At 42.1% G+C, this 13,245-nt stretch overlaps 3 protein-coding genes across 4 annotated transcripts in view; 1 reads left to right on the forward strand and 2 right to left on the reverse strand.

Moving 5' to 3' along the window:
- Positions 1–13,245, reverse strand: part of LOC139210518 (leucine zipper putative tumor suppressor 2 homolog) — a 207,155-nt gene that overhangs the window by 95,658 nt on the left and 98,252 nt on the right. The gene's annotated exons all lie outside the window — the stretch shown is intronic.
- On the reverse strand, positions 942–7,500 carry LOC139210906 (zinc finger protein 345). Of its 2 annotated transcripts, none has more exons than XM_070841106.1 (2): positions 7,284–7,500; positions 942–4,535 (listed from the first exon to the last, which is right to left on the reverse strand). In XM_070841106.1, the coding sequence occupies exon 2, from the start codon at positions 4,411–4,413 to the stop codon at positions 2,758–2,760; it is 1,656 nt and encodes a 551-aa protein (XP_070697207.1). In that variant the 5' UTR covers positions 4,414–4,535; positions 7,284–7,500; the 3' UTR covers positions 942–2,757. The 2 variants fall into 2 exon arrangements, with proteins under 2 accessions (XP_070697207.1, XP_070697208.1); XM_070841107.1 differs by lacking the exon at positions 7,284–7,500 and adding an exon at positions 6,482–6,532.
- On the forward strand, positions 10,255–13,236 carry ftr14l (finTRIM family, member 14-like). The gene is made up of 7 exons (XM_070841156.1): positions 10,255–10,653; positions 10,742–10,837; positions 10,965–11,198; positions 11,331–11,490; positions 11,608–11,739; positions 12,170–12,306; positions 12,536–13,236. The coding sequence occupies exons 1-7, from the start codon at positions 10,255–10,257 to the stop codon at positions 12,917–12,919; spliced, it is 1,542 nt and encodes a 513-aa protein (XP_070697257.1). The 3' UTR covers positions 12,920–13,236.

The following is a 13,245-nucleotide window of genomic DNA, read 5'->3' on the forward strand; positions in this document are numbered from 1 at the left end:
TTCTCCACATGCCTCATTGACTAAAATGTTTTTAACAGCACTAACATCTCTTAAGGTTTCCTTCTTCCTCTTGTCATGTAGCAATCACGACAAATAAAGCTGTATCTTAAACAAGGTGTCTGTCTTGTTGTGATGCTGCTCCCAACAAAACAGCTACTGTCGACATAAAAGGACTAGAAATCTGAAATTTACTACCAGTAGGAGTCAAACTTCAGAAAGCAGTTCCTTTATTGGCCCGATACTACTTAAAACAGCATGCTTTTATTTTAGAGTAACACTTAATACAACTGCCAGACTTATATGTAAACCTTACCCAGTTTAACTTGACATGCTGTACGTGTTGGTGGGAGATTCCTGGACATTTGCATCATCTTTTAAAAAAAAAAATCCTGCATAAGTGCAATTTCTAATGTAAATATCAGTGATGTAAACCAGACATCTCTGCACGCGGAGGGCTGAGTATTTTGTCTGAAGGTCACAGTGACGGTGGATCCCAGCCTTGAGCATCCACCTCAACAGGCAACCAAAGTCCGACCTCCAGCTGTGAAGGAATGTAAACCAGAGTGATGTATGAGAGTACTTTCCTGACATTATGCTGATGTTTTTACAGTTCCAGGGTTATTCCCAAGAGTTTTCGCCATATTGGTTGAATTACACCTTGAACTCAGCTTCAGTTCCAGTTTAAGATGTTACTATTCCAGCTGTGGGAAGGAAGAAAGAGTCCTTAAAAATGATGCATGCCCCCATTTGTTGAGACTTTTTAAACTTTTGAGACGGTAGAGAGCGACACCGTGTGGATACAACCAGCAAGTGCAATGAAATCAGTCTGTGCTTTACTGTCAAGTAGAAAGTAAACCAGCATTAATATCTCACCTTATGCCACCATGTGAGGCTGAATACGTAAGATTTCATAACCATACTTGATTGATTAAACACCACAAGAGAGTCAACAACCTTTATTTATCCATATATGTGCCACTCAGAAAATGGGAAGAGGTGTTACAGGATTTGCCCTTAAGAGAAGCCTATATGGATCATTTACAATTTCTTTCTACAATGAGGCCGTTGACAAAAATGAAGGGGAAAAAAAAAGACAATATGGTCGTAACAGTGTAAACACATGGTAATAATATACATGAAAGCAAAAAAGCAATTGGTATCAGTGACATCAAATTAAAATGTAGGGTAAAGTTAGTATGAATAAGAACAAAAGACTCCTGAAAACCCTAACTTTTCTTCTCAAATAACAGCTCGGCATACATTTCTACATAGCATGCAATAAGGCACCTATCTAACACAAGGAAGAAACCTATGCTACAGTTTGAAGCACAATTGTTATCGAAATAAAAAGAAAAGAAAATATTGCTCACCATGTTCACTCCCATAAAAACTGTATATCTCTCATTCCCTTTCATATAACCCAAGCCATATCTAAAAAAATACATCAGTTTGTAAAAGATATTTTACACAGAACAGTAAATAGAGCGCAATCCATTGGAATTCGGAAAAGTCTTTAAGTTTTTGTAAAAGTGAGATTTTTTTTTTTTTCCGTGTAGTATTTTAGTATACACAACCATTTTTTTTAGATCAAATTGTGCAGATCAACATGAGTAAGAGGTACCTATATACTGTACACAGGTAATTCAATTAGTCTCCAAAGCAATAAACAAAGTGTGATGTTGCATTTCATGTACATTTGGTGTGGAGGGGGGGTCCAGAGGAAAACTGCACGGTAAATAATTAGGACACAGGTCATGTTGTAATATGCTACCCAGTAGGTTTTTATTTTCTATTATGCATTTCCTAATGGCTAAATTGCATGACATAATAGAATCAGGGTGTCAGCCAGTATTGCTCTCTGTACAGTCTATGCTGCAGTGCTAACCCATCGTAGACATACAAGAAAACAACCTTATAAATATACAAGATGGCTCATGTCTGATGGAGCCCAAATTCAAGAACAAGCTGCATGAGAACACCTGTTTATCTCCAACACTTAAAACAAATTGAAGTCATAAAAAGAAAAAAGAAAAAAAAAAGGTGGAGACGAAGTGGATCTTACTATCAAAAATGTAATCTTTTGGAACAGCACACTAGTCACCTATACATATATATATAAAAGAAAATCAATAAGTATTTACATTGGATTTTCATTGTTTGCTTCACATGGGTTATGTGGGTGAAAAACAAATGACAATTTAAATCGAGACAACAGTTCTTGTTCACCAATTGTGTTGATAAAGTTGCAGCTGAAAAGCGCATGTGCCCACCTGAAGGTACACAAACTGAATTCTTCTATCAAAAAGACTAACCAGAGGGTGAAGCATATTTTCCCCAGGTAATGATTTTGTCATGTAGATCTTCAAATCGTGTTTTTTTTTTCTCCTTTAAAAGTGTTCAAAAAGATGCCCTGGAGCAAGTGAAGCACAATCACAAACAAGAACAGAGGCTCCTTTACAATCTATTGTTACACCCTCTTCATACGGAGCACAAAGTCCCGGGTTCAGCTCTGAATTATAGGTTACACAGTCCTTCAGGACAAGCCGTTTTCCGTTTGAGGACTTGAGTGTTGCTGTCCATCTGTTTTCAACCGCTCCACTTCAACGTGTCGACCTGACCACTTCCGTCTGTAGAAGTTATCCTGATGTTTCCTGTGGCGTGGTGATAGATGATGGGGCTCATCGGTAGAACAGAAACAAAGGTAAGCTGGGGTGTTCGCGCTTGCATGGGACAGTGTGTGCGGGTGGGAGAGGGCGCTCACTGATCTACATGGATCCTGTGATGTCTGGAGAGGGAAGATGAATGGTTAAAGCCTTTTCCACACTGGGAGCACCTGTATGGTTTTTCAACAGACAGGATGCGCTGTTTTGGGAAGGCGTTGTTAGGGAATCCCTTCCCTGTGGGAATGGTGCTGTACTGCTGCGGTTGCGGCTGCGGTGGTTGCGGCTGCTGCTGTTGCTGTTTGTTCTCCAAGTGAACTCTCTGATGCCTAGCAAGGGAGGAGGAGTGATTGAATCTTTTGCCACAGTGAGTGCAGGTGTAGCTCTTTCCCTCCGAGTGGACTCTTTGGTGCCGGGACAAGGAAGAGGAATGATTGAAGCCCTTGTCACAGTGGTGGCACATATAGGGCTTATCTCCCTGCTGGTGCACCCTCTGCTTTGGCGGAGTGCCGTAGGACAAGGTTTTCCCAGGCTGAGGTGGAGAAAACACTGGATTCTGCAGGTGGGTCTTGTGGTGGCGAGAGAGAGAAGAGGAGTGATTGAAGCCCTTGTTGCAATGTCTGCAGGTGTAAGGCTTCCCTCCGGCGTGGACTTGCTGGTGCTTCTTCAGATGGCGTTTGCGGACAAAACTCTTCCTGCACATGTTGCATTTGTACGGCTTCTCACCCGAGTGGATCCTCTGGTGCTCTCTCAGAGTGGCAGCTGCCGCAAAACACTTTCCACACTGTGCGCACCGGTGGGGTTTATCGCCGAGCACGACTGCAGCATGGGTCTTCTGGTGCTGCTTCAGGTTGGAAGTTGTGGCAAAGCCTTTGCCACACTGGCCGCAGGTGTATGGCTTCTCACGTGCATGGACTTCCTGGTGCTTTTTCAGATGCCTCCTGCGGACAAAGCTCTTCCTACATTGGGTGCACTTGTAGGGCTTGTCCTCCGAATGCATCTTCATATGTTCTCTCAGGGTAATGGCAGCTGCAAAGCTCTTACCGCACTCTGAGCATCTGTGGGGCTTGTCTGGCAAATGAATCATCTGGTGAGACTTGAGGCTGAAGGCATCAATAACATCTTTTCCCATAATCTCAACTCCAGGGGGAACGTAGGGCTTTTCTTTCATGTGAATCTTCATGTGCTGCTTAAGGCTGGCCTCCACAGCAAAGCTCTCACCACAGTGGACACAGATGTAAGGGTTGAGGTCCTTATGGATCTCAAAGTGTTGGTGAAGATCGGCGATGCTGCCAAAGATCTCCCCGCACTCGTTGCACTGCAGACCATGAGCTTCATGTATGATTACACCATTCTCAGACTCCACTGTCAACTCCCCACCGTGGTCTGACTCTACTTTTACCACATGCTCACTTTCCGTCTTAAGCAGCACCTCCCCGAGCAGAGCCTCACTTCCTGTCGTCTTGATCTCTGCTCCTGTGAAACAGTGCATCTCGCCATGCTCCACTTTAATGTAATCATGGTCTGTCTCAGCTACAATTGCATCCACACAGGCTACAGCTCCGAGCTCTGTCCCCAGTCCCTGGATCTTTAAGTCTGAGCCATGGATCTCCAGCTCTAATCCACGTTTTTCTTCTGTCATGATCTCAGTTTCTGCTCCATAGTGAAGGTCGACATGGCTGTGGGCTATGACACACTCCGACCCAAGTGTGTCAAGGCCGGGTGTGTCACATTCAGTCTCTGACTCGGCCATGAGGACACACTCCAGCCCCACAACCTCCGTTTTCCTGCCGGATGATGACTCAAGGAAGAATCGGGGGGACAAGAGCGTTGTTTTGTTCAGGTCAGCGCTGGTGCCCTTGTTAGTAAGCAGACCTGCAAAAGAGGAATACAAAAAGCAAAAATAAATACAGTGCAGCACGTGGTTTTCTTTAGTTTAGTTTATTTGTCTGGGATAATAGCAATTGATAAAACAGGGGGAAAAAAGTGAACTATCCAGAACTAGACTAAAAAGCAGATCTGTTGTCTCAGACAACAAATCTAACAACATTTGATGTTGCGTGTCTCCTAGGGTAGTTAACATTTGTTATCAATATTTCGCAACATGGTCTTTCCGGTTTCACATGGTTGAAATTTGGTATCAATATGAACTATATTTCTTGCTTGATACCACATTATTATATGCATGTCTACATAACCCAGTTATGTTGCATCTGCCCGCAGAGATAAGCAACATATCAGTAATTAATACTACCGAATGTACCAAAAGAACAAATATTTTACATACTAAGGTCACGAATCACTCATCTTTATGATTCCCTACTACAGAAACTAAACAGATCATGGTGGTGGTGATTTGATAAATTGTGACATGAAATTTTTGACATAACTTAATTTTTTACTTATTTTGACATAATTGTGCCAACATCTCAGCGAAGACCTTTGACACAATTATGGTATAAAACGATAAACCAAAGTTGAAATAATCCTTTGTTTGAGAGTTTGATAGGATTATTATCTTCATTCATACATATATATAAATATATACTATATTTTTTTAAAGTAATGACCCATCTGATCAGATATTAAGTGAAACAGTTAAGACTAAAGCTTGTTAGAAATCTTGGAGGATGTTTCCCCCTTGCCCAGGATAGACATGCACCTTCCCACAACACAAAGTAACACCTGGTTCGTGGCACAACAGCCAAGATAACTATTGGTGGTGCATTTGGTAAATACCGTGATCGGCGTGATGGGGAAAGCCATTAACATTGGAGGAGCTAATTGTGAATGACTGTATACACACACTGCACAGTTGCAGAGCCTGCTGCACTGTGCTAAGAGAACATTTACAGAGTTCAGAGAAATACTGAATAAAATAAGTTGTGGGACTAATGTGAACAAAACAAGCTAACAAGCTAGGTGATAATTTGCTAGCTAAGTGCTCAAGACTTCACTAGCTAACACAATTGATAAAATCAAAGTGGACCACCGCAGCATGATCACGCTCACTATTATAATTTAATCCGCAGCACGAAGCCTGGTCGGCCTGCACAAGTCGTTTACTCGCGCAGTTCGCCATGTGTTCTTATTAAATATAACTTAAAGCTGTGGAGGCTTTTGTACGACAAGGGTTTGTTATTAAACTCTGAACTGTTGGTTGCTAGCCTCCAATAACAGCTACAAATAGCCTCCATAGCCGCTAGTTAGCTGGCTATGGTCGACGGGGACTGGTTAACGACAAAACAGCATTGTGTTAGCTGCTAATGTGTTTGCGATTTAGCCAGCTAACTAGCTTCATAGCAAAAGCAACACGCCTGTATTTGCAGCGAGGACTTAAAAAACGGCTAAATACTTACATTAAAATGTGATCGAATAGAGTAAAATGGTGGTATTTTTCTGACACAACTACCGATGCGGAAATTCTCCTTGTGCGAGTATTAACAGGCCATCTTGTTGTGCCACACCAGCACTTCCAGCTAGCCAAGATTACATGCTCGCCTAAGATGGCTGCCGCTAGCTAACGTTAGCCAAGTTAGCTTCCGCCCTTCAAAACATATCGAATTTGAAGCGATCTTCGGGTAAACCTAAAACACACAACGCATTGCTAAATGTGCACTTCACAGTAAGAAACACTCCTAACCTGTCGTTTGACGTGCAGTAGCGCCGAGGACGATGTTTTAGCTAATGGTGAGTATGTTAGCACGCTAAGAGCCGCACCGTAATTCCAACCAGGAGTTGGCTAGCTGAAACAAAGATGGCTAACCGTGAGGGCGATGAATGCTGAGCGAAAAGCCCGGGAAAGGACGCGTTTTACTTACATAAGACTCCCGGCGAGAGATGAACCACACAGTGAGCGTGATTTTAAAAGCATTAAGCGAGGACAACGCTGGCGGGGAAGCGTTTTAAATGCTTCCGAAGGAGGCTCGACGACTCTTGGCTACAGACCCACACAGCCCTCCTTTACTGCGGCAGCACCCGACAAACCGCACACACGACTTCAATGGCGGCCTTGCTGATGTTAGCAGCTACCCAGCCGAGACAATATTAGCGTGCTGGCTACATAGCCATGATGCCAAGCTAACGAGCCAGCTAATCCAGGGTGCTAGCACGGCTACAGCCCTCTCTCTGCTTTAGTACTAGCATGTAGATTGTAAAACATTGGAGCGGAAGCTTTGCTAAACCGCCCATCCGACCATGTTAAGTCTGCATGCAGGCTGGAGCCCGGAGAAGCAGATTTGGGGCCGATTCGCACCACTGAAGTGTCTCAAAAAAAAAAAAATTAACCTGGATGAGAGTCAGGGCTGAAATAGTTTCTCCCTGCAGTGTGTGTGTCCGCTGTGCTCGTCTGCTTTTCCAGCAAGGAAAAAAAGCTCCAAGCACAGCGAGTCTAGGCCTGTATTTTTCCACTGGAAAGTTCATTACTACCATAACTGGGGAGACAACACACACCACGACTGCCACAATAGACACCCGAGATTACATCCCCTCAAACGGATACTTCCTTGTGCCTCACCGCTGCCACTATTCATACAGCAAGTTGGATTTAAACGGTGAATAATCAGCAGGATACGAGGATCACGCCGGTTTTAAATATATAAATTATCGCATGCACACACCCACCTTCTGTCCTTTTTCTTTTGGTTGCTGGAGAAAGAGAAAAGGGTTAAATGCTGCAAACTCTAGGTTGAGATGAGCTTTGCAAGCTGTTGTGAGCCTCGTCAAACCGCTGTGTGTGTGTATGTGTGTGTCTTCCTCTCTCTCTCTCTCTCTCTCTCGCTCTCTCCCGGTCGGTCGGTCGGTCGGTGTGTGTGTTGTGTTGTGTGTGTGTGTAGCTGCTGGCGCCACAGCTCATCTGGCGCCAACGTTGGACTACCGACGCACTTTAGCGAAAGCTGTCATTGTCCCGTCAATGCACCACTGCAGCCCCCTGCAGGCTGGGAGGAGTTCATGCACGGACGTGTGTCTTCAATGTGCAGCTTTCAGCACATGTACAGTGAGTGGACAGTCTGATGGTGCTTGTACTTTATTATAGAGTATTTATTTCACCTTAACCCTTAAGAACCCATCTCCACTTTAAGTTGAATGATAGGGGCTATACTCAAGACTCAAGACTCAAGAAGTCAGACAAAAACAGACACAAGACAGACACATAATTCCATAAGAAAGTATAAAACTATATAAAAATAAAATAGAATAAACTAAAACTAAAACAAAACAAAACTATACACATACATCTATAAGTATATATATATATGTATATGTATAGAAAGTACATAAAACCTTATATAAAACCTATAAAAACAGACTAGCATCACACAGCACAGCATCAACTTTTTTAATAAAAGTATGGTCAGGACAGGTTAATTGTAATCCAGGACAGTATTAGAATTGTTAAATTGTTTGAAACTCACCTTTTAATAACAAAATCAAGCTATTTTAAATCAGCTAGTTGTGTCAGAGGTGTTAATAAGGAAGAGCATCGTTTTGGTCAGGGACTTCCTGAGTTAAATTCAGGGATAAAGCTGTGCAGGGAAATTCCCAGAATATTTAAAAGGTCTGTGACACCTGTGGGTTCTTATGGGTTAATATGTGAACTTGCTTTTAATTATTTTATTCTGCATTGCCTTTTAACTACGCTTCCAATGCATATTTATTCTAACATTGCACTGAGTGTGTTTTGTATATGTTGTGCTATAAATGTTTTAAATGGTTAAATGGTCATTCATTCATTGACGTTGTGCTTTTTGTGTTTTTGTGCTTTGCTTTAACTTCATTAAATTAATCTGCACAGCTGGAATCCAAGTACATTTACTCCAGCACTACATTTAGATACAGTTTTAACATATATTTTTTAATTTTCTGCTACTTTATATTTCCATTTCACTACATTTTAGAGGTCAATTTTGTTCTTTTTACTTCTCTAAAAATATTTGGCAGTATTTTACAGTGAATTTCTGCATAAGAAACATTTGATGTTGTATGATATGGTGCAGTGCTCTATTTCTAATCTACCCAGTGGAACAGGGGAACTACAGCATTAAAATCCCCTCACTTGCATTTGTTAGTGATAAAATAATATATATAAATACAGTACTGCCATTCTGCATCATGCAGGCTTTTGCTCACTTTTACTACTTTATACAATATAGTGTGTAGTGAAATTATTTGCTTCCTCGCTCCAGAACAAATCTAACAGTCAGATAAATAAAATATAATGAAGGTGAATCAAAGTAATAGAAACAAGTCTAGCAAACAGGCTAGAATCTCACAAATAGAAAATGAAATGGAAATATATACAAAATAGAATAAAAGTGAACAATGAATAATATGATCAATAATGATTTTCAGTCTTCAGGATGAAAGACATTTACTGCATCTTTAATGCTTAATTCTTAAAACAGACTGCGCCTCATTTACTGACTATGAAGTATCCTTATCACAAACTGACGGGTAGAAAACATGGAAGTATTTATACAATATTGCAAAGACGAGAGAGTCAAACTCTGTCAGGGTACAAATAATAACATTACACGTAAATAAGATAATGAATTCTGACATTTATACTGGAAAACATGCCGCTATAACAAGCTGAAAACAGAATAAAGATGGATGACAAATTAGATTCAAAAATTAGTATTAAAAGTAGTCTTAGTAAGCCAACATGAGCTGCCAGAAAAGCCCCAGTACTGTTAGATTATTATTCATAGATGCTCCAAGTAATATTATTATCATTTCTGGTGCTTTAATTATGGTGCTACAGGTGTTATTTTACACATCTCTCTAAAATCTCCTTGATGGAGTCACTGTATGCTGTATATTTGAAGAGTAGAGTCTGTGTAGTGGGGTAAATGTTTCATGCAGTAATGAATAAGTCCCACAAGATGTTGCTGTTTTCCTGTTGCCGGTGTTTTATGAATGACTGATTGTATGAGCAGCACATATTGTACATAGTCGTCTAAAGATAGACGTAACACCAATGTGATCTTGAAACAAACAAAGCAAAGTGAAGGTCGTCCCTTAACAGTGTAGGTGAAATCAGGCCATATGTGAACATGATAAGAAAAATGTTTAATGTGTTTTTAATACTTAAAATGTATTAAATAATGGAATTATTTGAATATTTGGTAAATCGTTGCCATATTGTGGAAAGTACAAAAAAAAATCTATTGTTTTCTCTAAAGAATATGGTTTTATCTAACTTCAGCACTGCACTTCAACATGAGTTTTTTATCTTTATTTTGGTAGTTTCAACTCTTCCTCTCCTTTGTCTCAGCTGTGTTTGTTTCAGGCAGCGCCTTTGTTGTAACACCCATTCCCTGAGTATTAAGCGCCCAACCAGGAATACTGGTTTTACAGTGAGAGCAGGAGCACATAGCTTACATACTGTCACACACAGCGTCAGTCACACAGTTTCACTGAGACTGCTCACTTCAGGAATTTCTTTCCTCTTGGAACACCTGCCTGCTTGTTGTCTTCTCTTTTGCTGTAGATTTGAATACTTTTTATTTAAAAGTTAAAACACTGCTGCTGAGCTAAATCACCCAAGGATTTTGATTTTGTTATTATTTCATCTTTTCATCTCCTGGTAAAAATGTCCCACCCTAGCACTCTGGATTTAGACAGACACAGCAGCGTGGAGAGATCCCGTCGGTCCACCAGCCGTAGCCAGCCCAGGGCCCAGGCCAAGCACGGGGAGGTCCTGTGTGACTTCTGCACCACCAGGAAGCTGAAGGCTGAGAAGTCCTGCTTGGTGTGCCTGGCGTCCTACTGTGAGACCCACCTGCAGTCTCACTATGAGTACCCTGCCCTGATGAAGCACAAACTGGTCAAAGCTACGGGCCAGATGAGAGAGAAGATCTGTGCGCAGCACGACAAGCTGCTGGAGGCCTTTTGTCGCACTGATCAGACGTCAGTGTGCGTTTTGTGCATGATGGACGAACACAAACACCACGACATCGTCCCGGCTGGAACTGAGAGGACTGAGAAACAAGTGAGTGGTGAAAACAATCTGTCAGTCTGTACTTCTGGTGAAGATGACTCAACACTTTTATGTGACTTTCATGTCTTTCCCTACGCAGAAACAACTTGGCACCACGCTGCACAAATCTCAACAGAGGATTGACCAGAGAATTAAAAAGTGGCAGGACCTCAGGCAAGCTGTTGAGTCAGTTAAAGTAAGTTAAGTTACACTATTACGGCCTGAACAGAACATGATGCTAAAAACGAGTTATCAAGGCTTTCTGGTTTGAAAAATAACTTCTGTCCAATCTCTCTCCATCGCTTTCTCGTGTTTCCCATCAGCATTCATCTCAAACAGTCCTAGAGGAGAATGAGCGCATCTTCACTGAGCTTCTGCTCTCCATCGAGAGAAAGTACAACGAAGTCAAGGAGATGATCCGCACCCATGAAAGGACCACTGTGACACGAGGGGAGATCCTGCTGGACCGCTTGGAGGAAGAGATCACACTGCTGAGGAAGAGACACACTGACCTGGAGAAGCTCTCACACACTGATGATCACATACACTTCCTGCAGGTGAGGCTCATCCATGCTGAGGACCCCGACCGAGGCCTTGTAGAAATTGGAAAAAAATCAGAGCTCTTATGAGAAAACGAGTGTTTACCAGATATGTCATCTCTACCCTCCACCTTCTTCTTTTCCCATCAGAGCTGGCAGTCTTTGTCCGGCCCCTCAGGATACGAAGACCTCAACAACATCAGTGTCGCTCCCTACTACTCCTTTGATGCTACCAAGAGAGCCATTGCTGCGCTGAAATTACAAGTAGAGGAAGTCAGCAAGACAGAAATGGTCAAAATCTCAGGAGCAGGTGGACAATTATGTCTTTCTTCATCTCAAGTAGCATCTGTGTCTGTGTGCAGAGGGGTTCTTTGGAGGAGTGGCTGTTTTTAAGGGTTTAAGAACGTGTTTTTTTGTCTCTTCGTAGTGAAGGAAGTCTACATCACGCAAGAAGAAGAGAAAAGTGCAAGGCGAGACTCGATTTTCAGGGAAGAAACGAAGACGAGAGAGGAACCAAAGACAGGAGAAGAACCAAAGACAAGAGAAGATTTCATGAAATGTGAGTTAAGCTCGGCAGGGCTCCTCGGCGGTCGTATCGGGGTTGACGGCACCATGTGGTGAAACGACTGAAACCAGTGTTACAGAAGGCATGCCGCTCGCAGAACAGGTTTGGTGAAATGTGAGAAAGCAAACTTCCAGTGCAGTATTACTTAAACAAACACAGGTGCTCCCGCTTTTGCTCCACGTGTGGAACGCATTTCTACAAGCTGATGCATGGGAGTTACAAAGCAGATGTTTTAGTGGGCTGCCTACGTCATGTGTGATTTAAAGCAAAGGAAGACATGTGAAACTGTGACTCTACAGGCTCATAGACAGATCTCAGCTCACATCAAGTACCAAAACATACTAACTGATAACACTAAACTGGAAACAGTGACAAAACAACGACACAAAGGGGACTGATAAGTATATAATTTTGCATTGTTTAGATTCTTGCCCGTTGACTCTGGATGTCAACACCGTCCATCCCAACCTTCACCTCTCCGAGGGTAACCGAACAGCTACGATGAAGAGTGAACCCAAGAACTACCCCGACCACCCCGACCGATTCGACCACTGGCAGCAGGTGAGAATTCATCGCTTGCCAGGATGTCATTTAGTGCCTGAAAAGAGAAGGATAGTTAATTTATTGTGAATTGTACGGAGACAAAATGATCACATTGTGCAGAAGGAGGCTTAAAAGTGCTTTAATTTGTGCAGTTGCAGTAAATAATCTCTCAGTAAACAGCTGTTATCAGCCATGCACAAAGCAACATTTTCTCTTCTAATCTCTGATTTTGTGAATCACATCCCAGATGTTGTGCAGGGACAGCGTGACTGGGACTCGTTGTTACTGGGAGGTGGACTGGAGGGGAACAGAAGTAGACATGGCTGTCACCTACAAGGGAATCCGTCGCAAAGGAAACGGCAACGACTGCAGCCTGGGCTGGAACGAGAAGTCCTGGAGTCTGTACTGCTCTGACTCCAAGTTCTCCTTCGTGCACAATAATAAGAGCAAAGATATTCCAGCTCCAGCGTCATCTCGCATCGGCGTCTACCTGGATCATGCAGCGGGAGTACTTGCATTTTACAGAGTTTCTGATGGCATGCAGCTTCTGCACAGAGTCCAGACCACATTCACAGAGCCCCTCTACCCTGCGTTCAGCGTGTGGGGCTTTGGAACCAGTATAAGACTGTAGGAGGGGAAATAATTTGCATCAATTTTACATAATGTTATCAAAACTGGTGTGAAATTTGGATGAAATTTGAAACAGGATGTTTGATTAATTCATGTTTGTTTCACGTTTTGCTAAAAGTTATTTTTTTCCTCATTTATGAACTTATGAGTTTTAAACCAGTGACCTATTTTTGGTTCTCTTTTCACTATTATTGTTTTAATCTGTCTGAGATCATAAGAAAATACGTCAGATGGAAAGTAGGAAAATAAGCGATTACTGATTATCATATTTCTATGATGTCTCATATCTTTTTCTCTGTTGTGTTAAATCATGTTTCATTTACATTA

Source organism: Pempheris klunzingeri, chromosome 12, assembly GCF_042242105.1.
Source record: "Pempheris klunzingeri isolate RE-2024b chromosome 12, fPemKlu1.hap1, whole genome shotgun sequence".
Lineage (NCBI taxonomy): Eukaryota > Metazoa > Chordata > Actinopteri > Acropomatiformes > Pempheridae > Pempheris > Pempheris klunzingeri.